This window comes from Pocillopora verrucosa, chromosome 6 (genome assembly GCF_036669915.1).
Source record: "Pocillopora verrucosa isolate sample1 chromosome 6, ASM3666991v2, whole genome shotgun sequence".
Lineage (NCBI taxonomy): Eukaryota > Metazoa > Cnidaria > Anthozoa > Scleractinia > Pocilloporidae > Pocillopora > Pocillopora verrucosa.
In genome coordinates this window covers 2,760,355-2,788,190 of record NC_089317.1, presented here as the reverse complement: position 1 = coordinate 2,788,190, position 27,836 = coordinate 2,760,355, and the positions used below count along the sequence as shown (strand labels likewise).

Sequence of the window (27,836 nt, the reverse complement as noted above, 5' to 3'; positions counted from 1 at the left end):
AATTTCAAAGTTACTTAATGAAAGCAGCAGTTTGCTATAAGAAACAGCAGTTTCATCTTGAGAACATAATATTAAATTTGTTTGCGTGAGTCTCATGCTCAATGTGAAAGACTTGAGAGCTTTGACTTGGGCTTTTAAGTGGGGTGGCTTATAAGCAACAGTTTTCAGTATTTCTGGAGTTGAGGTACATACATATATCATTTATTCCCTAGTCTCAAAATGAAGGAATGTATCATGTAATTCACTGAATAAGCCAGGAGTAAACTAGAAAATTGATTTTCAACAACTACTTTGAAAACACATTTCCAATGTGGAAGCACAAATGAATGTGGTCACTACAGTCTTTTGATCAATTTTCATCCCACGGGAACTAAAAAACTGTTCAATGTTTTGCTAACATTAATTGAGGTAAAATTAATTTGTCATGGCATCAGGCATCTTTGGTCAGATGGCCCATCAGGCAAAGCTGATGCCCGACAAAAAGTTGACTATTATTTTCAGGATTTCAATCAGAGCATATTTTTCCATCACAAGTTACAAGAGGAGAAAGAGTATCAGTTACATTTAACTTGAGAATTTTCCATGTATTTAGAACAAAATACAGGAACACTTGTAAGATTTACAAGAAACAACTTAATAAGACATATTATATGAATATATCAACAACTTAATTGAAACACCTAGTTCAGATCAGCCTAAGAAATTTTGGAAATTTCTTAAATCTAAAAGACAAGATAACATAGGGATAAATACATTAGAGGAAGATAATACTAATGCATCCAATAAGTACAGTAAAGCTAATGTTCTTAATGATTATTTCCATTCTATTTTTCACTAAAGAAATTTAGCTCAACTCTTTACCTAGTTTAGATCCTATGCCCAAATTTTAATCAAATGACAGTGACATCTTAGGTGTCCAGAAACTTCTTGAATCTCTTACTGTGAATAAAGCTTAAGTGGGCCAGATGGTGTGCCAACATATCTTCTGAGAGAGCTATCACATGAGTTGGCACCCATCCTGGCTTCATTTTTTCAACAGTCATTAGATCAGGGTCAGTTGCCAAATGACTGGATTAAAGCTAATGAAGTTCCAATTTTGAAAAAGGGGAAAAGATCTTTAGCAAGTAATTATAGACCACTATCTCTTATTTCAGTGACATCTAAAATACTAGAACATATTACAGTATATGTCATCATATTTGGAAGCAACTGGAAGATCATAATGTGCTTAGTAATTTTTAACATGGTTTCCACAAGCGGAGGAATTATGAAACCCAACTTATGATGGCAATACACAACCTTGTTATATAGTGCAATGAACTCCAAGAAACAGGTTGATACCCTTACATTAGATTTCTCTAAAGCTTTTGATAGAGCACCTCATCAGAGGCTGCTCTATAGTGCTCTATAAGCTGAGTCATTATGGAATTCAGCGCAGCTTGTTGTCCTGGATGCAAGTGTTTCTTACTAAGAGAACACAGAGGGTAGCCTTGGAGGGTGTTTCATCAAATCAGTGTTTTGTGAAATCAGGAGTCCCTCAAGGCACGGTTTTAGGGCTATTACTGTTCCTGATTTACATTAATGACTTGCCCTTATGTATTTCATCAACAACGAGTTTGTTCGCAGATGGCTGTTTCCTGTTTTGTAGTATAGATAGTCCAGTTGACTGCCAAAACATACAGAAAGATTTAGATACATTGACTAAATGGGAGAAAGGTTGGCAAATGTCATTCAATGTTGATAAATGCCACACATGATCTGCTTCTCCACTAAAAAAATCTAATTTAGATGCAACATATGTTCTTAATATAATCATGTTCTAACTCAAGTCCATCACCATTCCAACTTAGTTGTGATACTTTCTAAAGACCTTAAATGGTCAGAGCATATTGTGCATAATTATAACATCAAGTGCCAAACAAACTCTTGGTATCACAAGGAGGAACTTTAGAAATGTCTCTGTAGACTGTAAATCCAAGCTATATCATAGTTTAGTAAGGCCTAAGATTGAATATGCAAATTCTGCTTAGTATCCATATTTACAAAAAGACATACTGTACATTGTCTTGATATGATCCAACATAAAATCAGCGGTTAGGCTTTGTTTCAATAATTATTCCAAGGAACCAGGAGTAGTAACTGATATGTTACATAAATTGGAGTGGCCATCTCTCAAAGGAAGTTGAATTCTCTCTCGATTATCAATGTTTCATCTGTTTATCAAACTGTTGATATTGACAAAGATTCATATCTTATTCCTTTACCTCATACTTCAAGGAGTGGTATCTTTAAAACCTTCATAAGACCACATTCAAATTGCAATCAATAAGCATACAGCTTTTTTCTGTGGTCAGTCAACCCATGGAATAGACTTCCAGGCGACATTGTAAATATAGATGATAATTTAAAATTTAAGGCCACTCTGTGAGACCATCTCGTCAAAACTGCGAAGCAGTTTTAAAAAATTTCTCTTATCACATATATATATATTCTTATATTAGTATTTATTTATTATTTATTTATTACTTTATTATATTTATATTAATGTGATGCGTTGATCAATACGCTTCATCAATTGATAGAGTAGATTGTAGTAGTAGTAGTAAATAGTAGGTAGTAGTAGAAGTAAATTAACCAGATTCAGGCAAAATAATAGATACTCGGTCAAACAATATAAATTAATAATGAAACTAAAAACATTATGTGTTGGTCTCAACACAAATAAGCAAATGGTTGGCGAATACGAAGATGTCTCAAACAAACATGCAGAAGGTGCTGAGCGAAGCATTAATTCACGAGTTTAAGCCATTTGTCTTTTCAAACACATATTTAATATCTACTAGCCGAGCGAATCCAGCCAAATTTGACAAAATAATGGCAACTAAGTGAATAATCATCAAAAACTACTGAATAAAGTGACATAAAGGGTAACTATGAGCTCCAATTCGAAAAATATGACCATCTCTTCCGCAAACAAACAGAAGGTTCTAATAGAACCACTAACCCATGAATTCAAGCCATTTGTCTTTTCAAACACTTATTTAATATCTACTAGCCGAGCGAATCCAGCCAAATTCAACAAAATAATGGCAACGAAGTGAATAATCATCAAAAACTACTGAATAAAGTGACATAAAGAGTAACTATGAGCTCCAATTCGAAAAATATGACCATCTCTTCCGCAAACAAACTGAAGGATCTAATAGAATCACTAACCCATGAGTTCAAGCCATTTGTCTTTTCAAACACATATTTAATATCTACTAGCCAAGCGAATCCAGCCAAATTCGACAAAATAATGACAACTAAGTGAATTATCATAAAAAAACTACTGAATAAAGTGACATAAAGGGTAGCTATGAGCTCCAATACGAAAAATACAAGCATCTCTCGAACAGCAAGTGCTAACCGCAGCACTAAGCTAAGAGGGTTAACACAAGTCCCTTCCTTGCCATAACATAAATCAAGTTGAAAAGTATGTCTATGGTAAAAAAAATAACTTTACCTTAGCGACAATCGTCCGCTTAGGAACGTCCAAGAAGTCTTTCGAATTAGGGGTCAACAACATCCTACCCGCAATTGGGTCATATTGGAAATTTCTGTAGGAAATTTCTGTAGGAATGATTTCCGGGCTTTTCCCTAATCCGAAAAGAAAAACCGAGGAAGACTAGAAACTAGTTTCCGGGAGATGCACTTCTCTATATGGCGGACAATTTAATTTTAATATCAACAGTCAATTTTCCCTGAAAACTCGATCAAGGATCACCGGATCATTGGATTGAGGATCGAGGATCGAGGATCAAGAATCAAGGATCAAGGATCGGTTCAAAATGAATTAAATAAATTAAATAAATTAAATAAATTAATGGGTATGATTGATTGCTCATCTACGTGACTCAGTCAAGATCTCCCGTATGCTCAAGCAAAAATAAAAGAAAATAAGTGAAATCGGTACAAACATAACAAATATAATAAATATAGATATACTTAATACTAAAAGAGCCATACCACTTTATGGAATCGCCAATTTTAACCTACCGACCATTAAGACAGCTATTGAAGTCGGACAGCTACAGAGCGGGTCACTTGTGCACATCTTATTTTCCCATGAAATTTTCAAATTATCACGAGTGTCGGTATGTGATTGCGCATCTGACTCCCGGTGCAATTTCAAAACACGAAGCCGATTTTGGCGACTGCCTGAGTGAATAACAAATTTTCAGCTTCTTTATTTCGTCTCTTCAAATTTTTACTGACCTCATATCCTGAAAGGAAAAGCAGGTGAAATGCATCTGCAGAATCACTTGCTTGGAAGAAGACGTTTTAGTCGTTTTTCCGACGGGATTTGACATGAAACATGATTCGGAAAGTGACAAAACTGCATCGCCCCACTGAGTTGTTGTTGTGAGTCCCCTAAAGTATACAATGAATTTGCTGTTCACTCCGGCAAATCAACAAAGATCTTGATCCAGAAAAGGGAGGGATAGACGTTTGGAGGTTAGGTGCAGCTAAAACTTGTCCCTAATGTCTTCTATTAATATCGTTCAGAATACAGTTATGACACTTTCGAAGCAGCGTGTCCGTCTTCATTTTGAGAAATACGATTGTCCTCTATATGGTGTGCAGCTTGTCAACAGCACAAACTTGCCTTTGAAAATCGTGTCATCAGAAGCAGGCAGTAACAAGGACAGTTTTAATTAGACAAAAATCTATTAGCTTCTGAATCTCTCGAACGAAGTATCTTATTTTTTTCCGTTCTCCATTTGCGGATTCACAATCCTTTACAATGAGAGAGTTACGTTCAGATTAACAACCAGGAGTCATGTGAGACTGATCGAAATTTCTGTGTCTAAACTTTGGTTTGAAGTTAACAAAATGTTTTCATATATATCCCTTTCACTCCCACGATCTCAATATAAATTCTCCTCACTCTGTTATACTTTGCTTATAGTGTTAGTTCTGAGAATATGATGTTAAATCAAACAATATCCCTTAGTTGATTTTTTCCTGATTCTCATCACCTGTCTGCAATGATATTGGAGAAATTATTTATTGGTCACTCCTGGGAGTGAAAGGGATATTCACAGTTATTTATTCATCCCTTCTCGGGTTTATTTGGACCCAACATAGTAACCAACTCCTAGTTGGCTCGTCAGCTCAGTTGGTAGAGCACTGTACCGGTATCGCAGAGGTCATGCCTTATTTTCACTACTGCTCAAGTACTGTTTATTACTGCAAAGATCGCTTTTATATTCACTTTTTTATCGGCAGTTCACAGTTCACTCTTTTTTCTATTTTACTCAATAATTTAACCTTTACATCCTAATATCAGTATGCATATTCTCCATACTGTTCTCTATACATTTTTCAAGGTGCTGATAAGGAGAATTTGTTTAACAATGAAGAGTTTCTTTAGTTGATGATCATTTTATTTATTCTCATGACTATAATGTTAGATTCAGAGGTGATATTGTAAGGAGAAATTCGATGCTAATCACTCCAAGGGGTAAAAGGGTTAAGGTTTTGTTTCTACTTTTGTGCGCTATGAATGACGGGGAGCAATACATCGGAGTTGGAAATTTCAGTTTTCATTTCTGATCAGTAACCGAGCGACTTAGAGTCACTTTAGGTTCCTTTTGTCATAAATTAATTCTGCAATCTTTGAAAAAGGGATAGGCTATTAAGCTCTGTATCATTTCATAGCCGTTTTTAGCACCTTTCACACACCATAAATCCCTACCCCCCACCCCAAGGCATCGAACTCTCATGTTAAAAGAGCGGTGTTGCTCGTGTACATTATCTAATCAGTTTTAATAAATATCCTGCTCATTAGCGCCTTTGTGCTGCATGAAAAATAAGTGCAGCAAAAATAGATGGTTTTCCGTCTTGTAATGAGCTCACGACAAAAAAAAGAGTCCCTATGAGAAATTCAAGCGTAGGCCTGCGCATTCTGTGTTGCATAGGGGTGCAGGAAGAGTTATCCGGAGGAAGTAGGATGTCTTAGAATGGAAGGGATGAAATTATTGCTTTTTCTTGTAGTATTTTCACTAAAACCTTACTGTGTACAACTTCTAAAATTCCGTTGTCTAATTAAAGTGAAGGAAGTTGTGCTCTAACAAGATAATCTTTCAGAGACCTGTCCTTCCGATAAGCAACAATTGGCGGATTAGGATATATTTGCGCCAGGTTATTGCTGCCTGAAATAAGGTGCCAGTGTTTCATAAGAATCTTTTTGAGATTCTACTAAGCGCGATTGAAAGTCCTAACAACTACCAAAATCTTTTTAGATGATTTCGGTTTGTTTTTCAAAGCCGTGTTGCGTGATGAGAATTGTGCATTGGGTAAGACCTTTTCGACAAGGTCCTGAGAGTAGCCTCGTTCTACAAGGCAAGGTAACAAATTCTTTCATCTTTAACTCAAAAGATTCTTTAACCGAGTTTGTTCTCAATAAGCGCAGTGCCTCTCATTTTGCAAAACCCTTCTTAGCGCTGAGAAGATGGTGTGAAGAGAAGTGTGTATATTGGAACGTTTCTGTCGGCTCGCATTATGTTTAAACATCAAGGATTTTCCTATCGATAAATCTCTGTCCTGTAAAAACTTCAGTATCGAGGAAAAAAAATTTTTTCTGATGACATTTCGCGCGTGAATCGGCGTAAAATGGGTCAGCGAAATCAATGAAGTTATTGCTTTCGGTTTCGGGAATGGTTCACACACAAAAGATGTCATCAATGTATCTTTCACAAAGAAATGATTTATGTGGCTTGTAGCTGGTAAGTAGTTGTTTCTCAATGTGGGCCATGAATATGACTGCAAAAGTTACCGCCATATTTGTTCCCATAGCTATTGCGAGTGTTTGTAAAGAGTGTTTGTCGTTGAATTTCAAAGATTTTTCTTTGACATGAGAAGACACACAGGGCTTGCACTGTAAGTATCCCGGAGAGCTCCATACAATTCCTTATAATAAAATTATAAGGAATTGTATGGAGCTTTTTTAGCGTTAGTCGAGGCGTGGAGGGTGTTGTCACGTACGATCCTTGCGAGGTGTTTTTCCCGACACTCTTCTGACAGAAGAATGTCGCGTAATGAAAGCAAACCAGAAACGATTGAAGAGCAACTCGGGCTTTCACATATCATCAAGTTCATTAAAACGAGCATTGAATTTCCTGCACATCAACAAGCCTTTGTTTTATACTTTTACACCGATCACGAGCTCATTTGTGTTTCGGAAATAGATCAATTAGCTACATAATGATGGCGGAATTTGTGAAGGAATTTGAAGATGAAGAAGAACGAAAAGAGCGAGCTATTAAATCACGAAAAAACGCTCCAGAAGAAAGAAACAGACAGAGAAAAGAATGGAGAAAGAGGAAACAAGGGAAGCATATGCCGAATTCAACGAATAAAAATGTTGAACTACAATCACTCAACCGCGAAGCGAATGAGTTGGTGCCTTGTACTTCTGAGGCTAAGGAAACGAAACTGCCTCCTTCGGACCAACATTTTGAGCCACAAAATGTCAAGAAACCCCATATCCTCGCGCTTAAACCAGGCAGTGAAGAGATGAAAGAGGCCTTGGGTGGTTGTTCAAGAGCTGCTAAGATGATTCAAATGGCTGTTGGTGCCGACGCAGTTGTCTCGCAGAAACCTCGTGGGAAACGTCATCAAACCTTTTTAATTGGAAAAAAAACCACAGCGAGCAATGGATCCAGATTTGAACCCAAAGAACTCAGGCCAGAAAACATTGAATGCTTGTCTAAAAATCCAGTTGGGAGTGGAAGCTTTGGACAGTGTTTTCTCGGGCGCTATCGAGGCTTCGACGTTATTGTCAAGCAAATGACTCACAACGAAACGTCAGAGGATGAAGAACGAGCAAGGAGAGATTTGCTCCACGAAGCAAAGGTCGTTTCTGCTTTGGGAGACCATCCACATCTACCCATGATTTTTGGTGTTGTTACAAAGGCCTCACCATTATGCCTTGTGACTCAATTTCATGGTGTTCAGCATGAAAATGTAACTCTCCATCAAGCGGCCGATAACAACGCAGTTACTAAAGCAAACTGTATTTCTATATTTAAAAAGATGTGCAGTGTTTTAGACCACGTGCACTCTAAAGGATACCTTCATAACGACATCAAAGGAAACAATGTTGTACTAGAAGGGCGACCCTAAAAGCCGGAACGGCGGAATGGCGGAATGGCGGAAAATGACCCCAAATCCTAAAACACGGAACGGCGGAAAATGACCCCAAATCCTAAAACACGGAACGGCGGAAAATGACCCCAAATCCTAAAACATGGAACGGCGGAAAATGACCCCAAATCCTAAAACACGGAACGGCGAAAAATGACCTCAGATCCTAAAACATCGAACGGCGGAAAATGACCCCAAATCCTAAAACACGGAACGGATGTCAGGGCATGTTGCACAAATTTTGTACAGACACCAAGCGCTTGGCTCATTTATCCCCACGACGATAACGCGCGTGACTAAAATTAAGTGTTATTAATTTTTTTCTTTTACTTAGTGGTATAAATAATAATGAACCATTATGCATGAAAGATAGCTGCGTTTTCGCGTTGTAAACCTGTTTAGTTACCTTTTGTTAAGAAAAATTTGCCATGAAACCAAACTCGACATACCACATTACAATAAACAATTGTAACTTTGATACGTTTCCTGGTCACGTCTGTATTGATTTATTGAAACAATAACGTCTCATATGCTTGTAAATGTGAGAACATCACAGGAACGTTTTCAGGCTTCTCAAAATATGACAACGTTCAGCCCCAGCTCCAAACTTAGACTAGCGTAAGAAAGTTAGCAGAAGGAAGCCGTCAAGAAGAATTTGAAGAAGGGAGCGAAGTCGAAAAACAAATATTCAAGCATCATTGCACACGGTTCCGGCTTTTAGGGTCGCCCGTACTAGAACGGCCCTCAGCCTCTGGGGAATTCAGCCCAGTTCTTATTGACTTTGGAAAGAGCCTTAAGGTTTCATCTGTTACGTTGTACCGCAGAAACGGCACCGTTATGAAATGCAAAGGGAAAAGCTATTTAGCCCCTGAGGTTGTTAGTGAACGACTCTATGGCGTTGCCAGTGACATTTTTTCATTGGGAAGAATGCTTAAGGCGATATCGTCTTTGTTTGGTTTTTATGAAAGGGTCCGAGAATTGGTTAAAATGTCAACCAGAGATAAGCCGTCAGAGAGACCTAGCCTTTATGCTTTCTCTCGTAAGATTGCTGATGTTAAATTTTAGGTGTAGTATTTTCCAAGTCAGCAGACCTAATATCAGATAGAATCGCATCATTGCATAAAATCTCGCCTTCTGATTGGTTGACGAGGCGAGTTGTTTAGCGGGGCTAAGTGATATTATTTCGCATCTACGTATACATAACAAATATAAGTAATGCTGTTTTCTTTTTATCTTGTTTTTATTCAAATATGTGATTCAAGGAAAATCCATTACTTGGCTCGTGAATTCCGCGTTAAATTGCACTTAAAAACCGATATCGCACTCATCGCTTCGCGTATCGCTTTTCGCGTATCGCTTTTCGCGTATCGCTTTTCGCGTGCAATTAAATGCGGAATTCCCTCGTCAAGTAATGAATCTTCCTACAATAGTTTCATTCAAGGTTTAGTTACTACAATTTCAGCGATTTTAAAATGAAGGACAACTTCTTCCCCATGATTCTGAAATAGTTTATGACCCAGCTTACGTGAATAAGAACCTATTGACAACAGGATAATTGTAAATCATTTTTTATCAGTTTATTACCCTTAACGTGTGAACTACATCCGATTTTGAGGGGACAAAGCGGCTTTCTAATGACTGCTGGAAGGGAGAAAATATCTTTCTTAATTGGGTGTAATTCCGTGGCACATTCAGTTTCTTGGCGATCGCTGCCAAAAAGCTGTAATGTCGTCTCAAAATCGGAGCAATTTTGTCCGTTTATGGACAAAATTAGGCATAACAGTGCTGGTCAAAAATAAAATATTTCGTACCAAAAAGTATCATAGTAACATCTTTGTGTAATTGTTTTATTCCGCCACGTTATTGAAAGAAGGACATTTTCTGTCTTTTAAAAATAGCTCACTTAAATAAATATAACGCAAGAGGAGTAGCGGTACCAAAATAGTCAAGGTGCAATCGAATCGAAAAAAGCAGATCTAACGCAAGAAAAACAATAGTGAATAGTGAATAGTGACTTATGCGTGACTTGCACAACTTCTTGAAAAAGACATGTAGCTCATCCAACTTGCCTTGCCACTGAACAAGGCGAGGCTCCATGTCAGCTTTAATATCTGCAAAATAGCCAAAACCTGAAATAAGACCTGAGAAAGACTGTAATGAGAGGCCCTATATGTTATCACATCATTCAAATAACTGTTGCAAGTAAACATTTTGTTTTCCTTGGGTAAATATTTTTGAGGAATTAAAAACAAAAAGCTCCTTTTGATGTGGCTAAATATCATTTAGGCAAAGTTAAACTGGAGCAAAGCTGGTCAGTGGGTTCACACTAGCCTTTAAGGTACCAGCTCCTAAGCTCATCATTAGCAATAAGTTTAATTATTTTAATATTTTCCAAACTCATTTTCCAAAATTTTTATATTTCAGCATAAAACACTCAATAAAGTCATATTATAGTATGGTAAACCTTCTTTAGCCAGTGAGAAAAAATCAGAACTTGTAACCAAAGAAAAAACAAAGTGTTATTACTACTGTTGTTCTACAAACCTGAGCCTTCCAAATCAATTATCTCAGTATGTGTACCAAAATCTCTTACAAAAGTGCCCTTGCTTAAAGCTCCTGAAAAGTACTAAACATTTGGAAAAATGCATTAATTACATAACATTGTGCTACCATGCTACTTGAAGAAATGTTCCCTCACACCAATTTCATTGTCTTAAAGAGAATGTCTGCATGTCTTTATGCTACTTAAAGGACAGCACTTTCTAGAAAAAACTGAATTGGGTTACAGTCACTCATTAGCAACACTAGGTTACACTGCACCCATGGATGTGCCACCTAAAGTGCAGCCTATGTTAATTACCTTTAACTAAATAAGACACTGGGTTACACAGCACCCATGGGTGTGCCACCTAAAGTGCAGCCAAAGGAAGTTACCTTTACTAAATACAACACTGGGCTACACTACACCCATGGGTGTGCCACCTAACGTGCAGCCTATGTTAATTACCTTTAACTAAATAAAACATTAGGTTATACTGCACCCATGGGTGCACCACCTAAAGTGCAGCCTATGTTAGTTACCGTTTACTAAAGAAAACACTGGGTTACACTGCACCTATGGGTGTGCCACCTAAAGTGCAGCCTATGTTAATTACCTTTAACTAAATAAAACACTAGGTTACACTGCACCCATGGATGTGCCACCTAAAGTGCAGCCTATGTTAGTTACCGTTTACTAAAGAAAACACTGGGTTACACTGCACCTATGGGTGTGCCACCTAAAGTGCAGCCTACAGTAGTTACCTTTAACTAATAAAACACTGGGTTACACTGCATCCATGGGTGTGCCACCTAAAATGCAGCCTATGTTAGTTACCTTGAACTAAAGAAAACACTGGGTTACACTGCACCTATGGGTGTACCACCTAAATGCTGCCAAAGTAAGTTTCCTTTAACTAAAGAAAACAATGGGTTACACTGCACCCATGGTTGTGCCACCTAAAGTGCAGCCTATGTTAGTTACCTTTAACTAAATAAGACACTGGTTTACACTGCACCCATGGGTGTGCCATCTAAAGTGCAGCCTATGTTAGTTACCTTTAACTAAATAAGACACTGGTTTACACTGCACCCATGGTTGTGCCACCTAAAGTGCAGCCTATGTTAGTTACCTTTAACTAAATAAGACACTGGTTTACACTGCACCCATGGGTGTGCCACCTAAAGTGCAGCCTATGTTAATTACCTTTAACTAAATAAAACACTAGGTTATACTGCACCCATGGGTGTGCCACCTAAAGTGCAGCCTATGTTAATTACCTTTAACTAAATAAAACACTAGGTTACACTGCACCCATGGGTGTGCCACCTAAAGTGCAGCCTATGTTAGTTACTGTTTACTAAAGAAAACACTGGGTTACACTGCACCTATGGGTGTGCCACCTAAAGTGCAGCCTACAGTAGTGACCTTGAACTAAATAAAACACTGGGTTACACTGCACCCATGGATGTGCCATCTAAAATGCAGCCTATGTTAGTTACCTTTACTAAATACAACACTGGGCTACACTACACCCATGGGTGTGCCACCTAAAGTGCAGCCTATGTTAATTACCTTTAACTAAATAAAACATTAGGTTATACTGCACCCATGGGTGTGCCACCTAAAGTGCAGCCTATGTTAGTTACCGTTTACTAAAGAAAACACTGGGTTACACTGCACCCATGGGTGTGCCACCTAAAGTGCAGCCTATGTTAATTACCTTTAACTAAATAAAACACTAGGTTACACTGCACCCATGGGTGTGCCACGTAAAGTGCAGCCTATGTTAGTTACTGTTTACTAAAGAAAACACTGGGTTACACTGCACCTATGGGTGTGCCACCTAACGTGCAGCCTATGTTAGTTACCTTTAACTAAATTAAACACTGGGTTACACTGCACCCATGGGTGTACCACCTAAAGTGCAGCCTATGTTAGTTACCTTGAACTAAATTAAACACTGGGTTACACTGCACCTATGGATCTCTAACTATAGAAAATTCTGTGTTACTCTACACTTTAAGGTGTGTTAACTAACAGAATCAGACATGCTAAAATTAAACAATGGTTCACACTTCAATCCTGAGCTCACCTATATTCCTACATGCAGTAGCTTTCAGTTAATGGAGCTCCATTAATTTCAAGCTGCTGTGTGATGGAATTAGTCATAAGATGGGCAAATTACATAGGAGACTGTAGCAATTAAAGAAATACTCACAGAGGTATTTGATTCCTAAAGCGCACTCCGACGGATCGTCTGGACGCTGTATGAACTCAATGAATACACATTACCAATGATCTTGACTACATGATATTAAATCAAGTTGCAAGTATAAAAATAATAGTTGCTTCTTACTAACATCAACACAAGCCTGGTAAAATGTAACTCTGTTAAGGATCAAATTTTTTGCCGTGTTCACATCTTCATACGGCTTCTTGAATTTATCCAGTGGTAGGGCAAGTTCTACAATTTCTTCAAGGTGTTGAAGGATTTCCCGATCTGTTGGACCTGAAACACAACAGCATGAGAGTAAATTAAAAAAGAAAAAAAAAAGATTTTACCTAAGACCTATGGAAAACATCTCTTGAAAACATTATTTTAGGAAATGTCTTACCAGACATTGAACTGACATGGGTATTCTGCTTTGTAATAGCAGACTGTTGATCTGACTTCTTCTTTACTGAGATGCGATCGCCATGAAATGACTCTCTGAATTATTTCATGTTTTTCTCTAAAAATGTTTTTCTTTTTCTTTTTCAATTACCAAACTATGAGTACTCCTTTCCTGACAGTATGAAAACAATTTTTGGCAACCTTCCAAGTTTGGCAAAAGATCCTGAATGAGGATTTTAGTTTACTAGCAACAATTTAAAAAAAAAAACCCCAAACTACACACTTAATTTCAGTTCATGCTTTAGTACAAGTCATTTCCCCATGGCTTACAAAATTCATTTTGTTATATTGAATGTAATTTAATATGACAATGATCAAATGCCTACACACCTTCCCATGTTGCATTTGCTTCTGAGGCAATCCAGGCATGTCTCATCTGGAGCAACATCATGGCATTTGCAACCCTGACAAAAACAGGCACACTATCAAATAATTTATAATATTATAATTTCAGATAGAACTACACATTTATCATGCTGCCGATTATCTTCTTCAGAGTTCATGCAGATTTTTGGATCCAAAATTCAAGACTTTTCCCAGACCTTTTTTCCAAAACATCAATTTATTTTTCCAGACTGAAGATGGTCAAATAGGTGATCAATAGAGATCTTGAAAAATGCAGAAACCAAGCTTCTTTCATGATGCACTGCAAATGTACAATAACCATGGTGCAATTGTGAAACTTCTCATTCTGTGATTGAATGTCTTAGCTACAGGCGAGATTGAATTGACCACAGGGGAAAAAAATGAACTTATTGAGCACTTTTTGTAGCTATAAAAAAAACTCCAGACTTGAACTATTTTTCTAGACATTATCTTCAATTTCAAGACTCTTTCCAGGTCTGGAAAATCAAGACTTTTCCAAGAATTTATGACTCTGTGTGAGCCCTGTTCTTTTTACAGTACATGTATTCATACTTTCAGTGATTTTTAAATGTTTTAAAAGCAGAATGACCTTTAGAGAAGTACTTTACAACTTTTTTTGACTGAATTAAAGCTACTTGATGTTTCTATCACTCACTAATTATTTTCCCAAATATTGGCAAAGATCAAAGTCATCTGAAATCACTGTAAAAAAAGTTGATGAACTGATGCAGCACTTTTATGTACCTCAACTTTAACAGCACAAGTTGCAGTTGCCCCATACTAATTTCTATATCATTTGAGTACTTTACCCTGATAGCATTGCAGATGAAACAGAACTCGACACTGACACCTCTACCACCTAACATGAATGAAGCATTTATCTTCTTCACCAAAAGAAGTACCAAGGTCTTGTAGTCCAGTACAACTAAGTTTGATAACAGAAATGGGAAAGCAAAAGTTAACATGCTAAACTTTCCAGGAAATTAATCTCTAATGTATCTAAAGAAAAGGGTAGTCAAATCAATTTCTGACGTAAAATAGTAATAAATTCCAGGTTTTATTTCTTGCTGCTGCAGTTAAACCTTGAACATGTTTTACAATATAAAAAACTCTTAATTTACTATAGTTTGACTACTGCTTCAATCTAGTTCTAGTCAGACTACCAACTGGTTAGAAACACAATAAATTGCTATAAATAGTATCATGAACAAGAAGTTGACTTTTAAAGCAAATTCCAAGACTAACATTGATTCTTACCCAGAAATTCAACGGTGTAATGTCTACCATCAACTGTCATTATTTTTTTCCTTTAATATTTTCTTCTGGTGGTTGATGTCCTCAAAAAGAATCTTGAGGTTGTCTCTGTCAACAAACAAAAACCAAAAATCTATACAGTCATTATTATATTTAGTGCATTAAAGCAAAATTAGGGATATTGATATCAATCCACTTAGATCTCAGAGTCGATGCATGACCTGGTGATATTGCAACTGAGTGGGGCTTACAAAAATCTGTCACTGTGTTATTTAAGTTAAATGCACATACAACCACAAGCATATTCTAGCCAGAAGGTAGTAAAGAGTTCAAGCAAGTTGCAATTCACAAACCTGTCTTCTTTACAGTTGGCAATTGTCAATGTGTAGACTGATTTTGCACTTTGCTGGCTATATACAGCACCATCACGGGGAACAATTCCAAACAACATATGAGCTCTACCTGCAAAACAATTTTTTACACTAAATTAGTCAAGACAAAAACTGCACCCTTCACCAACCCATTTCACCTTACACATTATTATAATGACCACCTTCCATACAAAGAACTGCTTGCAAGGCCAAAAAAATTTAACAGTTATAGTTATTTTGATTTGGAAGTACAACACACACACACAAAAAAAAATATGTGAATGATTATCATACGGCTTCCAGCATATTTCACCAGCTGAAAAAAAGCTTACCACTGGCTGAAATTGCTCTGGAAAACAGACCTAGGGTAATTTTGAAGACGCAGTTGAGTAAAACGCCCGCTTAAGTAATAAAAAAAAGCCTGCTTATCTTTTCCTGTACAAGGCTTCGCTTACGAGAATAACTGAATAAAACAAAAGAAAGAGCTGCTATAAACATTGAGGCTCGCGATGGAATAGTTCTTTTTTTGTTCTTTTATTCCCTTAGCCGGGGCGCCAAGTATGAATATTAATATACCGACGTAAGACCAACGTAACTAAACATCTTACCCCCGTCCTTCTGAGCCCTGTGATGTTTATCACGGATTGCCACGTTTTCGAAGAAACTCTCGCCATCGCCTGGAAAAGGACAAGCTTCCAATCAGGAACTCTCAGGCACGCCACGTACTTCGACATTGTGTCGTCGCCAACTAGCTCTTCCACACTCCTCTTTACTCCCATTTTTACAGCCATCTCTTCGACAATTTCATTGACGATGGCCTTCGCTTCTGGGTTGCCAAATGCGCACATGTTCGAAAGCACCATCGTCAAACTTTCCCTGTTTCTTTCGCACACGTTATGCACGTCCTTGATGACGCGACTGCTTCGCTGCTTCATCAACAGCACCTTTTCTGGAGTATCCAAATCTTCCTTTTCGCTGATCTCCTTTAGATTTGGGGAAACATTCTTTTTTTCAGCTCTTTGCGAGTTTCCACTGTTTGGGGGTGTCATGGCCACAGATGATGTCTTTGGCATTTCCAAGCATCGTGAAGCACGTGGTCGTTCTTTGTTTGCTTGGCCTTCATTTTCTTCGTCGATAGACATTTTACTGAGATATACTGAGTTCAGCAAATCTCTCAGCTGCGAAATGAACTCAGAGCTTTCTGAAGAGGAACGGCGAACAGAGTGGTTATCAACCCAAACGAGGAACAGACAATTTCCGTTGCATTAGAGGACTTCTTGTTCGAGTAATGGTGGCCATCTAGCAGCCGAATGTGGGCACTGTCGATTCTTTGAAAATCGCTTGGAAAACTGGCGACAACAGGCGACCGCTTAAAGTATTGCGTCGGCGTTGATCCACAAGCTTTCGAACTTAGAATGAACTAAGTCAATTTTGGACTTAATTCAGGGCTGATGACCGGAGTGAAGGGCGAGAAACCCTTCCTAGGTGTCATCTCTACTGCTACTGAATCACGCGTTTGAAATACGAAACTGCAAAGAAAAGATAGGCGGGCAAAAACCATGACATTCGAATATCGACATAGTAACATTATCCAGCTGCTAACTCGAGAGTGTTGATAATTTAAGTTAGTCGGCCCATGACATATTTAATGAGATTAAATCAAATTAACTTCGGGATTATCACACCTGAAAAAGACGAGCCCAGCGGGCTTAATACTTACAGTGCAAAGCACTTGTGTCTTCTCATGAATCAGCCTCATAAGGTCTCCCAAAAATGTTGTTGGGATCGGAGGTATTTTTAAGAACGGAAGCGACCATTGAGTTCTTAACTGACCAATATCCAGCTATCTTGACCTCACATTTGGTCGGTAACGCAGATATATACTTACGCTTTATTTCAATCATTGCAGTCTCTCGAGCACCTTCGTTACCAACCAATGCTGGACGTTCATTAAGCCCCGTAGAGAAAGTAACATCTGACTCCATAACATATATCATTGGCATCGTTGTCGCTGTGATGCTCCTCGTTCTAATCGCTGTGGCTTTTTACTGTTACTGGAGGAAACAAAATAGGCATGGAGGAAACCAGGCCTATGACCCTCAAGGTGAGAAAAAAAAAATTTTTTTGAGGTCAGATCGTCAGGCTGAGCGAAGTCTCAAAAGGGATTGCTATCAGAAAAAGATTAGCCCTCATATGCCAAACAGAACGGCGACAATAACGAGAAAAGCTGAGAAAGTTGCGAATCAAACGATTTAATGAGGAGGAAAATAGCACCCCACGTGAGTTTTTTTTAAAACACTTCGCAGATTTCCTAATTCTCATCTGCTTAGCGGGAAAACGACAAAAGACAAATTTTGCGTAGTCCGCCAACGAGAATCCTGACAACAAATATTATGCATGTTCACCTGTTACTCGTTGACACCTACACATGTTACGCTCGAAGAGGAGATCGGACGCAAGTTAAAACTGTAGGATGTCTCGATGTTGAAAGAATGCTGATTTGAGTTTTGCTTCCTTATTGACTGAGAGGATGACGCAAGTTTTCTCGACCAAATAGTCATCAACGAGATTCTGACTCTCAGGGCAGTAGTGGCTCGTTACAGGGCGTCAGCGTAAGCAACGGAAAAAGTATGTCTTAAATAGGGAAGAATTCGGTCTGTGTTCAAAATAATCCTTTAGGAGTTAGAAGAAGCGCGCGTGGCCGCGTGACACTTTCGTGACGATTTGCTCTGTGTGTGGTGTGACATCTTTGAACCAGACAATTTTTAGTTGATTTTTTTCCATAGTTCAAATCTTTTTTTTTATCCAAGGCCTGTTGCTTTTTAGCATTTCCGGTAATCCTATTCGTGATCGAAGTAATTTTCATACTTTGCATTAGTTCTAACTGGATATTACAATGTGTGAGAAACTAAAGGATTGTTGAAGAACGCCTGGGCATCATCCACAATCCAGAACATCTGCAGAATAAAGAAGGACTAAGGAAGAACCGAGAATGGAAATTATTACAAAACTAAGTTATAGTTCACGCTGGATTTAATGTGAAAAAACAATAATTCAACTCTATTCCGACAGAGTCATGTATAATCGTATCATGACTTTGACACAGAATGGGTTTAAAACATTTTTTTTCACATAAAATGGGCAGCTGGATCAAGAAATTTGTTCAACTCGTTGTATGCCTAATCGATGGTCGCTTTTAGTGTCAGAGCGTCTTTCCATTTTAAATTCGTGGTTTCTTTTATGATGCATATTTTCAATACTTTCTACCTTTTTCCTTTGTTTTGTTTGTTTTGTTGTCTTTTATGTTGTTTTGTTTTGTTTTTGTTTATTTTTCACTTCTCACTGTTTAGTTCCTTTCTTTCGGCAAGTTCTTTGTCTCGGCTCGCTACCATTTTCTCGTTGTCAACCCTTCAACTCTCAGGAGAGATTAACATGAAACTTCTCCCTATCTCTAATATCTCTACATCATCCAGCAAACAGGTCGTGAGAATTCTGAAACTTATCGAGTAGATTTTTTTATCCCCATCTAACACCAAATTCTCAAAACTAATAACAAGGGAATCTGTTACAGCTAGAGGGGAGAATTGACAATAAAATTTTGGGAGTTAAAGGGTTAAAACTTACCTTTACCACTAAACACTGCAATTCTCTGAGGCGGGGCGAGGAGTAAAAACTGCTTCATTGAGCAACAGCAAAAATTGAATTATGCCCCGGCCACAACTCCACCGATTACAAAAAAATGACGGTCTCTTGGTGTTTAGTTTAATGAGAAAACACGAGAAACCAAGGTGGAGATTAAAACTCCTTAACTTCGAACGTGTACCGCTAACCTGCGGAGTGGTGCCAACCCTCGGATTTTCGAAGTGAAAGTCGTTTTTTTTATTTGAACTCCACGCTAGAGACTGGACCTTGTGTCATTTATTGATTTTTAACGGAAACGAACCTTAACCCTTCCAAGGCGAAGGCTAACCGTAGCATGTCTCACCCCTCTCCCCCCTCTCCCCATGAAGTCTGCAAATTACCTAAGCAAATCTCATAACTGTATGGGCACCTGCGACCTCTCCTCAGACCTCCTGAATCTACTAGCAAAATGGTACTTTTTGTGAGTCTCAGAATATGATAATAATATTTTTGATTTCTCTACCACAGGTAAAACGTTGGTTCGGGACCTTCCCGCTCATGTTTTCATCGAACTTGGAAAGTTTTTAAACCCCAAGTCAAGCAAAAACTGGGTGACACTTACGGGATACCTCGAGTTTACTACGAATGAGATAAAAAACTTTGAACTTGAGGTCAACGAGGCTGCTCAAAACGTGCTTTATCAATGGGGACAAAAAGATAGTTCCACTGTGGATTTCCTTATCAACGTATTGAAGAAAATGAAGAGGGATGACTGCGTGCAAGTTCTTAAGCCGTGGGATAATTTATGAAGCAGAAGGAACTGTACGTGAAAGCGAGGAGAAAAGGCGTTTCTCTCAGGTAGTCGCCCGAAGGTGGAGCTCTCTACTATCGAGATGGATTAAGCGGAAAACTTGAGTTGGACAATGTTAAATGGACGCAGAGTCTTGGATCGTGAATGAAAGGTTTTTAAGTCGTTTGTTTTGTTCGTGTTGTAATTAAGGTAGGTGTGGTTGTTCCTTTTTTTTCCATGAGCGGTTTCCGATGGTGTAAAAGATGTCTGTGCGCGAGAAGTCACAAAGCGAAACTTTAACACGAGCGCCTCCCCGCCGACGCGGGTGGTAAAATCTTTTAAGGCCGATTTACGCCGTACGACTTTGTCGCGTGCAACAAGCCCACGACAGGCCTACGAAACGAATTATTTTGTCTAAATCAAACCTGCAACTCGCTTACGACTGTCGCATACGTCTCAAAAATGTCGTAGGATTTTAAAACATGTTCTGAAAAACATTTTTTAACCGCTGCGACAACCGTAGCCGAAATCGATGACTATGAATTATATTGTGAAAAATTTCTACTGAGTAGGGGGAGAAGTTTTCTTGCATCATAATCACGGACGAAGTTGCTGCTGTTCGTTAGTTGTCGAATACAGAGCAAAATTAGCTGTCGAATACAAAGCGAAGATAACTCTTTCAGAAGAGGAGGCAGAAATTAATTTCGCTCAGGAGTGAAGAAGAATTCCTTTTCGAAAGCCGGCAAGTTTTTGTGAGAGGGAGAGGAATTTTACGCGATTTTGGCTTGTGCACATGCAAATGACCCCAAGGGAGTATGGAGTGTTGCAAGCTTGTTGCATGCGTCATAGTTGCACCGTGTAAATCGGCCGTCATAAGTAGCAGTAGAGCACTGGTAACCGGCTTTTATTTCGACCCATTATAAAATTAAGGTCATGTTTTATTGGGATCAAGGCTTTCAGTTTGGCTGAGTTGTTTGAAGGTTTTGGCCTTTTTCTTGTAGGCATCAACCAAAAAGAAAGAAAGTTAAGAGAAAAAAAGTGGGAAATAAAAAAACACCAGTGGCAACCGCTGTCACATTTGGTGCCTTAACACTTTAAACCCTAAGAGTGACTAGCATCTAATTTCTCCCTACAAAATCACTTCCGGATCATGCATTAAGGTCATGAGAATATAGGAAATGATCACCAACTAAAGAAGCTCTTAATTGTTAAACAGTTTCTCCTTGTCGGCACTTGAAGAAATGTATAGAGAACAGTATGGAGAATATGCATAATGATGTAAGGGTGCAAAGGGTTAACCCTTTCACTTCCCAGATCTCATTAGTAATTCTCATTTCTGTCTGCCATACGAATCTTATGACGTAAGTTTGGAGAATTTGTTTTTGGATCAACTGATAATCCCCTGACTGATATTTCTCTTTCATTCTTATCACTTGTCTGCTTGTTATTGTATTGATATTGTAAGGAGAAATTCCTTCTTGATCACTTATGGGAGTTGAAGAGTTAATTTGGCAGAAATAAGAGAAAAAATGGCGCCTGACGAAGAGATAAGACAATTTTCATTAACATTGAGCAAGATACCTGCTCATCTTTTTCAAGGGCCTTAGATCTGCAGATTGTCGGATAAAATGTCATAGCAGTGAAAAGACTAGAACATTAACGATGTAGGATAGATATATATATAGTATTCAAAGTTGAATTGAAGTTGAAAAATTTTTTCTTGATCAAGCTTACGTTTCTCCTTAGGGAGGCGGCACATCAATTTATTTTTTTACCCAATCAGTAAACTTCTTCTTAGACTCTTTTCGTGTGTAAGATGAATGAAGCACAACAGGTTTTTAATAGAATTGGTACAGTTCTCTGACGTCACTACGAGACTGATTCTACAACGTGATATTTCCTAATTTGTGCTTTATGGAATATTTCGACGTTCGACGACATTTGTTTCCATAGCATTGGATGTCGAGAAGTTGAGCTTAAATTTTGCATATTGCGAATTCATTTAATTGCGTTGAAGCTGTATAGGGGACGCTGACGTTCTGTCTGGGCGGTGATTTGATTTTGAAATCAAACTATAACAATTTCGTTCTTAGGCTCTCTCTACTCATTTGGTTGAGGTTTTGGGAACGAAAGTGTGACAGTGCCGGTGGGAATTGACAAATGCCTTTATAAGGAGAACCGTATGTTTGTTCAAGAAAAATGCAGTTGTATATAAAAAGAATCATAGTTTATACTGTAGTTGGTAATGTAGATATACATACGCTGTATGCATGCGATTCGCCTTTGAAATATCATGTCAGTCACTTTAAAACACTTAACTTCGTGTCTATGCGAAAGGCTCTAAAAAACACGGATCTAAGTAAAACATGCATGTGCGTCTCACTAACCGAGTTCGAGGTTTGTACTTGGGTTACGGACCAAATTTTTTCTGTTCAGATTTATGGCCCAATGCAAGGAAGATCAAAGTGCGCGTGCCATAAATCCGAGGGAAAAACGAGTTTCTGTAACTTACAGGAAGGACCTGGAAAACGAGGTTTTAGTACGATATTTATCATATCTCTGGGTTCAAACAGAAAGGAAAGATTTCAATTCACGCAGATATTTGAATTTAGCGGGCCGTGTAGTGAAAAACGGCCTGCCTTCATTGACCAATCATAACGCACGTACGAACAAAGTTATATGATAAAATAATTTATGCCATGCTATGCAATTCGCGATCGCCTATCACAAAATTGAACAGTGTAGGTCAAAAGAGTTTGAGATATAAATGATAGTGAAGACAACGTAGAGATCAAGCAACCAGAACCAGTCATTAGTTATCGCCTAGCGGGGGGAGGGAGGGGGTAAATGATCACATGGTTTTCAGAGGGAACAGAGGGGGAATCAGTCGTCGCCGACAGAATATAAAGGGGGTAGGGGACTATAGAAAATCCGCTACCAGTTAACTGCTAATGAGAGAAAGGGGGGTATGATAAGAATCTTACAGAGCCTTAGCGGGGAGATCAAGTGAATTTTATGGGGACAGAACAAAAATCTCCCCTCCCTCCTCCACGCTCAGGCCATAAATAATGTCTGGTCAATAAGAATGTTCTATTGAAAGTGGTAAGAATTGAAATAAAAATGAAAATAGGGACTAATTAAGACAAAAAAATGAAACAAGTTTTAAGGTAATGGAAAAGAGAGTCATAGTTATAGATGTAAAGTTCCAAAGGACGTTTATTTTTGTACAGCGAATTCGGAGTGTAATATGTGGTTGCATAAAAAAAGGACGTATGAATATTTTTGGCGGATCGATGAATCTTTTGTAAAAGGGCTTTGTTTAATGTTTGATTCTTGACTGAGAGAGAGATTTTTGAAGAGAGTACCTTTTTATTCATATGACAGTGATTTGCAATTTCAAGTAAATAAAAGTCAGACAAAATGACACCAAGTATTCTGATTGTTATGACAAGGGAACACAACTTTTTCACTCAACCCTCCCGCGCTCTGACTGCACAATGTCTGTCGATCGTTTGCGTTTTCATCTCATGTTGGGTGTCTAGGTAAAAATATATCTTAAACTGTAACAATTCTATAGGGACGGAGGAGCTTGGGACCGTAGGGGGGGGAGAGGGGGCTAGACAAAAGTTTGCTTTAGTAAAGCTACGTACCAAAAATAAAGGAGAAGGGAAAAGAAAACGAAGCCTGTCAATCAAAGCGATCGGTCAAATCGCCATAAGCTCGAACACGCAAGTGATTCGAAAGCAAATTCAATTTTATTTGGTTTTATCAACTGAATTTATACAATAAGGAGTTTCTAAAGCTGACATTTGGAATGAGCGTTAACGCTCGAAATGTCATCTTTAGAAACTCTTTACAGTGGCCAATTTACATTTTCAATTCAGTTCAGAAAACCAAATTATCTTGTTATATCTCCCACCAGTGCGACACCACAGTTTCTTTACAAACTTGCCCTCGCTCTAAATTCAACCCCCTCGAGTCATGCGCGGGATGATAGCATATATACCCCTTTATGTAAACTTGACTTCAAGGGTGTATCAGGGGTTTGGCGCATGCGTGTGTGTGTGTGTAGGAGGGGAAGGGGGAGGGGGATGTCAGAAGGAGAATGTGCACCTCCTTTTGTAAGCTTCACTTCCCTCAAGGGTACATGAAGGGTTTGATGATGGTGGGAGAGAGGTAGGGAGAATTTTGAACCCCTCTTTCAAAAATTGACCTCCCCTCCTGGGTGCATGATGGGGAAGAGAAGGGTGGGGACGAAAGGAGCGTACGGAAAAATTGATAGTTTTAGGGTAGGACTCCCCCCCTGCCCTTTTTGATTAAGTCACGATCTTTTTTTATCAGACATGGATAGCTTTTCAGACGTGCATAACTTACGCTTGGTGTTTGGTTTTTGCGTATTTAGTTTGCTTATCATACTTTCCTAGGGTTCTCTTCGTAAAATGGCGGACGGTGTTCGAGCTTCGAGTAGAAGAACCCGTGGTTTGTATGTGCAGATGCACAACGCTTCCTCTTCAGATCTTGTTTAGGGAGGGGAAAAAACTGATAGAATAACGCATTACGGCGGGCTCAAGACATCGCGTTTTTTTGTACTTTTCTGGGGCTTTAAAAATGGCGTAGCATTGAGGATTCTTAGGTAGTATTTGGGCTGTTTTTCGTCCAAGTTTGGAACCAATTTAGTGGCTTGAATGATTCCTACTTTTGCATCATAGACGAAGTTTAGCAAGTAAACAAAACAGTTCGATCTGGAAGAATATTCCTGTAAACCTGCGATGTGGGATAATTTTGGACATTTTATGCTCCCTTTGGACTGTTAATAAGAAAATGTAAGGCGGAGTGCAAGGATTTACACGTCCAAAGAAATCACTTCGGGAACCACTTAAACACACGTAAAAACACATAGAGTATGCAGCGAAAGATTGTACTAAAAATCGACTTCATGTTGTGATCTGGAAGAAACTGTCACCTCCAGCGGTTGTAACAAAGGAGCAATTATTAAAAGACGGTTAGTTGAAATTACACTGATTCCTTTGTTATGATTTTTGTGACGCGCTTGAAACCTAAGTTCGTCATCGATGCGCGTGCGTGGTAGCCTTGTTCTCAAGGATCTCTTGACATGACATCGTACTCAAGCAGTAAAGAAGAAATAGAAGTTGCAAGTACGGTTCAGCCCTTCAAAGAAGAACCGCGTGCATCAAACAAAGATTTCGACAAAGACTTACAAAGGGACGAACACGTTTTCTCGCCTGTGGTGTTAAGGTCAAGATTAGAACGAAAAAGATTTTCACCGAGAAGTCATCGGGCAGTTTTACTGCGAGTTGCTCCTTTTCTCAGACATTGCAAAGGCAGAGCTTATCGTCTTCGAGCCGGAAAAATGGAAAACGAGTGAGTTTATAGCCATCTGATTCAAGTTTATCTCAAATAAGGATTTCAATATATAGAGAAAGACTATTTTAGTTTAAGTGTAGCATTGCTACATGACCTATTTCGCTAACTGGCAAATAACCGACATTAGTGTTGTAAATGAATAATTTGTATGCATCTACTTTCACACAGCACTTGGATTCGCTACTATCAGAGTCAATAATATTTTTATTTCACAATTCATCGCGTTGCAGTGCTGTTATCACAATTACATTGCTATTTTTGCAACTTTTAGTTTCTTGAGGGCAGAGGCAAATTGATGGCCTGTGTGGTGGATTTTTGGAAACCGAGGTTGGGAGAATACAAGGCCCCTTCGAGCTTGAGTTTATACCAGTATCCGCCAGAGGTTTAGTACTATTCAGGCAACAGAATATCGGTCACCTCAGGAAAAGACTTGACCTTTATAACAAATGTATTTCTGTTGTTAAAATGCGATTGAAACTACAACAAGTGGGATTTTGAAACGATCAGAAAGGCGCAAATGCAGTCATGTGGAAAGTCAAAGAGTATGAGTACATCTAAAGCACATGAAATAAACAACATTAAGAAGCTCACCATTCTTCGCTTGCGAAATGTCAGCCGAAAAGATTGTGGAATAATCGTGTCCGATGTGGAATAGGCCTCTTAATTAGCATTCTTTTCAGCTGAATTCATTGGCAATCTAAGTTCCCCAGATTTGATCAGTGGTATGTGTTCGTAACAGCCGTCTTCGAAGACGAGATGGAGCATGAGGCCGACGACTTTAAAGAGTAAAATCTCCTCCATGACGACGATCGAAACGCGTCCATTTTGGTCATACAGCAACATCCTTTGGAAAGTGTTTTATAGAAATACCAGGTGTATGTGTATCATTCTCGTAGCTAAAGTCATTTAGCGCTCCTTCCACGCAATACGTTCGTCCTCTCTTCTTAATTTCTCCTCTCTTCACCAGAGTTTCTTCGCATTTCTATGTCACAGCTACCTAATATGATCGTTTTGGCCGCGCGTCAAAGGGAGTTACCTTTTTGCCGCCAAATCGTACTCTCAATGCACAAAAACATTCTCATGAAGAACTCGCAGGGCACTAAGGTCAATGAATACAGCTATCAACCAGAAAACGTAAAAAAAAGACATACGCACTTTATATCTCTTCCATCAATTGTTTTTTCCTTTCGTTTTAAATTTTTAAAGGCTGGCGAACCTCTGGTACAGAGCCGGGTTTTAATTCACTCTTCCCTCTCTCTTCTTGCTTTCCCTCTCCTACGTCTCTCTCAGAAATAAACAGCTGGAGAGGAGAGGGCTGATGAAAGTTTCAACACCTGGGTAACCTGTTGCTGTGGTCAATGTCTTTTCTCTCTCCTTTCTCTCCTTTTTATGGGACTCAGATATGCAAATGATCACTCACTCACCAAGATGTAGACACTGGTAATTAGTCGTCCCGAATTCGCTTGCGCACGAAACTACCTTGGAGAAGTAATCGCGCATGACGTTAGTACGGCTTTGTTACATGTCAAGCATCGTTGTATTAGGTATAACCTTGCAAGTGAAAAAAACGTTATTGGGATCAAGCACAAACCTATTACTGTGAAACACTTCGATTGGTTATGATCTGATGTCAAACAAGAACTATGAATAAATTCAATTATCTTATTATTTTATTCAATCGTCTTTTTCGATTATCATCGGTGACTAAATCGATCGGACGAAAATAATTCTGTGCTTTTCTGACAAAAAAGAAAACTTGCGGAATGCACTGCCGCAAATGTTTATTTCCAATCAGACACAAAAATTACGGTCGCCTAAAATGCCTCCTGAGGTATTTAGCTCCAAGGCAGAGAACTAAAGGCCTGTTTACATGGAGGTGGGGGACCCCAGGTAGGTGAGGTAACCCGCCTGTCCATAACATTTCTTATTTTATCTTGATCACGTTTATATGATAGGTGGGGTGACCCGCCTAGGAGGGTCGCCCGGTCTGCCGGGTAGGGTAACCCTGTCAGCCGGGGTGACAATTTGCCATGTAAACGTCTCAAGGTGGGGTGACCCGCCTGACCGTTCATGGCAAAAAGCTCAAAAGCGAAACATGTATGTTTTAAACTTTGTACATTTTCTAGCTGTCTCATGGCAGAAATCACCAGAAACCGCAACGGACACACAAAGAGTGTAAAATGCCCACATTTCAGATTATTTAGCGTTGTAAATCGACCATATTTCGTTTCCCAAACTATTCCGTATAACGTAATAAGTCAACGGTTCCTCGCGTAACCTAACAACGCGTAACACAACGCGTGACGCTTTCATGAATAAATAAATGTGTCCGAGAATTAATTTTTCGTCTTTCTCGAGATGTGAGCCTGGGACGCCTCTGCTCAAACTCCTTAACTGCAAGTGCAACAACAACCTCAAGAAACCTCACCCCAGTACCCCGGGGTTGTAAGATTGTGTGTAAACGCGTTTTATTTTTCGACCAGGTCTAGGCGAGCTACCTCACCTACCTGGGGTCCCCCACCTCCATGTGAACAGGCCCTTAAAGAGCTTTGCTATCAGATGCACGTGGGAGACAACCCTTTAATTCCCATGAGTGACCAAGACAGAATTTCTCCTTACAATATCAATACAATATCAACCAGA

General features: G+C 38.8%; 2 protein-coding genes and 1 pseudogene across 2 annotated transcripts in view; 1 reads left to right on the top strand and 2 right to left on the bottom strand.

The window, feature by feature from the left end:
• The window catches only part of LOC131793372 (NLR family CARD domain-containing protein 3-like), a 111,844-nt gene that overhangs the window by 15,964 nt on the left and 68,044 nt on the right, over window positions 1-27,836 (bottom strand). The window lies entirely within an intron of this gene.
• On the top strand, window positions 7,252-9,352 carry LOC131779682 (uncharacterized). Its single transcript, XM_059096258.2, has 2 exons — window positions 7,252-8,147; window positions 8,919-9,352. Exons 1-2 carry the CDS (start codon window positions 7,252-7,254, stop codon window positions 9,253-9,255), a joined length of 1,233 nt encoding a protein of 410 aa, XP_058952241.2. The 3' UTR covers window positions 9,256-9,352.
• On the bottom strand, window positions 10,825-17,107 carry LOC131773870 (uncharacterized; annotated as a pseudogene).

Bases quoted from the DNA above. Each gene is read 5' to 3' on its own strand.
- LOC131779682 (XM_059096258.2), top strand. From the start codon at position 7,252: ATGGCGGAATTTGTGAAGGAATTTGAAGATGAAGAAGAACGAAAAGAG. The intron at 8,148-8,918 runs TGTACTAGAAGG...TTTAGGGTCGCC, and splicing joins GACATCAAAGGAAACAATGT to CGTACTAGAACGGCCCTCAG.